This window comes from Fundulus heteroclitus, chromosome 7 (genome assembly GCF_011125445.2).
Source record: "Fundulus heteroclitus isolate FHET01 chromosome 7, MU-UCD_Fhet_4.1, whole genome shotgun sequence".
In the NCBI taxonomy this organism is placed as follows: Eukaryota; Metazoa; Chordata; class Actinopteri; order Cyprinodontiformes; family Fundulidae; genus Fundulus; species Fundulus heteroclitus.
The window spans coordinates 11,600,546-11,604,226 of NC_046367.1; the positions used below are offsets into that span (position 1 = coordinate 11,600,546).

The following is a 3,681-nucleotide window of genomic DNA, read 5'->3' on the forward strand; positions in this document are numbered from 1 at the left end:
CAGTCGCATGCCTTTTGGCCTAATAAGATATTGAAATTCTTCCTTAGAGTGCGGGAACAAAGAGTTGTTATTTGTGTGATGTCACCTGATGGACTGGCAACAGGGTCCATCCTGTGGAGATGAATAATGGTGATGCTGGCCAGGCATAGTGGGTAAAAAAAAAAGATGTCTGGCTTTAAATTACAGCCATTTACATGTCTTATACTGGTTTAACTCTAAAATCATAATGTTTTCGTTACACTAAGCACTGAAACGATTATTGTACATTTTTATTATTTACAGGAAATGTATTGAGACAATAAACCTGGTTTAAATGGGAACTCGTGGAACATAAGTTATGATAATTACATTGTGAATATCAAATTGAGATACGGTACAATGATTACAGGGCAATGAATTTAAATGTAAAAAACATTTACTAAATTATTGCGTGCATGTTTTGACTGAGTTGAACAGCCTCTTCAAATGTTTATTGATTTCTTTGATTTTAAAACCATATATGATTGGATTAAACAAAGGATGATACACAAATGTTTGTACTGTCATTATAAAGCGTGCAATTTTTGGGAAGTCCGACTCCACTCGAGCTATAATTACATCATAAGTCATCAAACAAAAGTAGCCTGTCAAAACCAACAGGTGGGGTATGCAGGTCTGGGCAGTTGTTTTTCTGAATGGTTTAGGACTTCGATAAGACATTATGAATATGTTTGCATATGTAAAAACTGTGAAGACCATAGGAAATATTACAACATTTAGTAAAGCAACAAGCCCAACTACAGTAATTGTTCTTGATCTCACACATTGAAGTGCGTAAATAGTATTGTTACAAAATATTCCTTGCAAATTACATGAACATAATTTAGCTTTAGAACTTAGTATTGTTTGTATTTCAAGATAAACTACAGGTACGAGCCACGCTAGAATAAGGAAAACATTCACAGTTCTTTTTCTCATGATATTTCGGTATCTCAGAGGTTTACATATTGCCACATATCTGTCAAAGGCCATGGCTGCTAACAATAAAAATTCAGAAAGACCGACAGAATAAAACACAAAAAACTGTAGCAGGCAAGCTGAATATGATATGATGGGTTTTTCAGATATAAAGTCAATCAAAAGCTTTGGGTAAATACTGGTGCTGTAAAGAAGACCATTAAATAACAAGGCTGCTATGAAGATGTACATCGGTTCATGGAGGCTTTTGTGAATCCAGATAAGATACAAAATAGTAGCATTACTGCAGATTATTAAAATGTACACTGTAAATATAAAAGAGAAATAAGCATATCTGTATTTGTTCAGCTCTACATACCCAGACAGGGTTATGTAGGTAATGTTTCTCTGGTCATCCATAAACGTACTTTTACAACCTGTTATAATTCTTTATACGATCAAGAAACAAATTCAGGTCATGTAACATATGATACAGTTTCACCAATACCCAGTCTCAATACATGTCATTACCCATTACCTGAAGTTGAACCTGGTGTATTATGATCAGCAAAATTTACAAAAATGTTGTCCAAGTCTGTTGAAATCTTTTTGTATAAGAGCCTCCCCCTCCCCCTCCCCTCCGAAGGGAGTAATCTCTGAAGGCCCGCCACACTGTTCCGTCTTTTGTACCACAGTGCACTACTTCTGATGCACAATATCATTGTAAATATTTAATTTTAAGAAAAATAATGTAGGGAATGTATTATATTACTGTTACATTAATTGTAAATTCTTAATGCAGTACGACAGAAACCACAGTATTCATACAATATAACATACAATATATAAATTTATGTATATGTTTGATTAATGTCCATGCATAAAATATTCACATAAAATATACACAATCTTATGTGGGAGTGGTGTCCTTGTGGTTAGGGAGCTGGGCATTTGCGTCTTGGAGAGCCTGCAAAAGTTGGCAGTTCGAAACTCTGGGTCCCTGAGCAAGATCCTTGACCACAAAAAATTAATGACGTTTTAGACTTTTAGGCAAATATTCTTATTACATAAGGCATAAAAATGATGCAGCATTTCGGATAAAAAGCATCATACTGACAGTCAAACATGTTGGGTAGTGTGATGTTCTGGAGTTGCATTGCTGCTTCAGGATCTGAATAACTTGAAGCCTTTGATGGAACCATAAATTCTGCTCGTCTCAACAAGAACATTTGAAAGGAGTGCGTCCAGTCAGTTTCTGACCTTAAGTTTCACACTGTGCATGGATCACTGGTCTGGAGTCATGCTGTGTGACACAAGTGCAGATCACCAATTCAGTCCTCTTCAGACTAAAGGCAACATACCACATATATCAAGTGGTATTTTCTGGGATAATCCAGCAGTGAGATTTGAGCTTTTGTGCTGCATCTATAAGTCTTGCTGTTTCCTTTCCCTCCCCCTCCTTTTTCCTTTGAGTGTTTAACTAATAGATAGTTCATCAACACATGCAGCTTGCTTTTTAGTTATTGCTGGCCTGAAATTCTGCCAGATGCTTACAGTGGGAAGGGTCAAGAAGTGTGTGCTAGCTTATACTTCGGTTATGCACTATGACATTGATATGAAGCACACCAGAAAGCCAACTTCTGAATGGCTCAAAGAAATAAACGCAACGTGAAGATTTTGGAGCGGCCTTGTCAAAAGTTTAGTCCGTACATAGCCAGATATCTGGGAAAACTGATACATTTTTATGCATTTAGGCCTTTCATCCCCACGTAAACTTCGTTTTACATCTCAAAATATGAATAATTCTGAAAACTCCGGCCAAAGTGTAGATTTCTAAAAACACATTTTTTTAGCTTGATTGAGTTAATTACAAGACAGAATTTTAGGATCCAGAGCATCATGGTCTGAGACAAATGATGCAACACTGACTTGGCTGCAATATTGAGTAAAAAATGGACGCTACCAGAGAGGTGCAGATTGGTGTTGTGATTGACCGTTTACAATATGTGTCTAATCAATATCAAACGTGCTGGACAAATTTACTGCTAATCTACGGCTCCCGTTGTTTATTTCCATCTAACGTTACCCCGGAAACCACACTGAATTTCCTGTCTTCACTTCGGTATGGAAACTTCAAAGTAAAAGCATATGTGGAATGTTATAAACATTATAGCTGTTTCAGACACGCTTTACTTATTTGTTTTTACAAGCCCAGCTGCTCGATTACACTGAGGTGCAAAGGAGAGGTCAGCTGTTTTACCCCAACTCTGCCTCTTGATATGGAGGCACAATGCTGTTGAACATTGGCATTATTTTTGAAGGATTCTGACTGCCTGACAGATTTTAGCTTTGCAGTACACTGCCCCCTAACCTGACTCTAGCCAGATTGATATCGCTCCGCCTAGCTTCACTCACATCCATCTGGGACATCTTCCATAGAGAATGATTTCTCCAACCAATTTTATTGTCCAGCCAATCAGGACGCAGGGCTGGAGTTTCATAGATGTGACGTAGTGGAGAAGCGACCGTGAGACTGATTCAGGCAATGCCAGCTCGCATCGAGGAAGCAAGCGTTAACATTGATGCTGCTATTTCTTCCTTGTTGTCCAATCTACCTAATATTGTTTCATTAAAAGAACATCAGAGAACGGCTCTGAAGGCTTTTGTTGGTGGAAACGATGTTTTCGCCCTTCTCCCGACCGGATTTGGCAAGTTTTGTTTTCCGGGGTCCGCGTGTGGCGGAGG

General features: G+C 38.0%; 1 protein-coding gene across 1 annotated transcript; it reads right to left on the reverse strand.

Annotated features, from left to right (window-relative positions):
- Positions 1-322: 322 nt before the first annotated feature.
- On the reverse strand, positions 323-1,383 carry LOC118563605 (olfactory receptor 11A1-like). Its single transcript, XM_036138687.1, has one exon. The coding sequence runs from the start codon at positions 1,354-1,356 to the stop codon at positions 424-426; it is 933 nt and encodes a 310-aa protein (XP_035994580.1). The 5' UTR covers positions 1,357-1,383; the 3' UTR covers positions 323-423.
- Between the last annotated feature and the right edge of the window lie 2,298 nt (positions 1,384-3,681).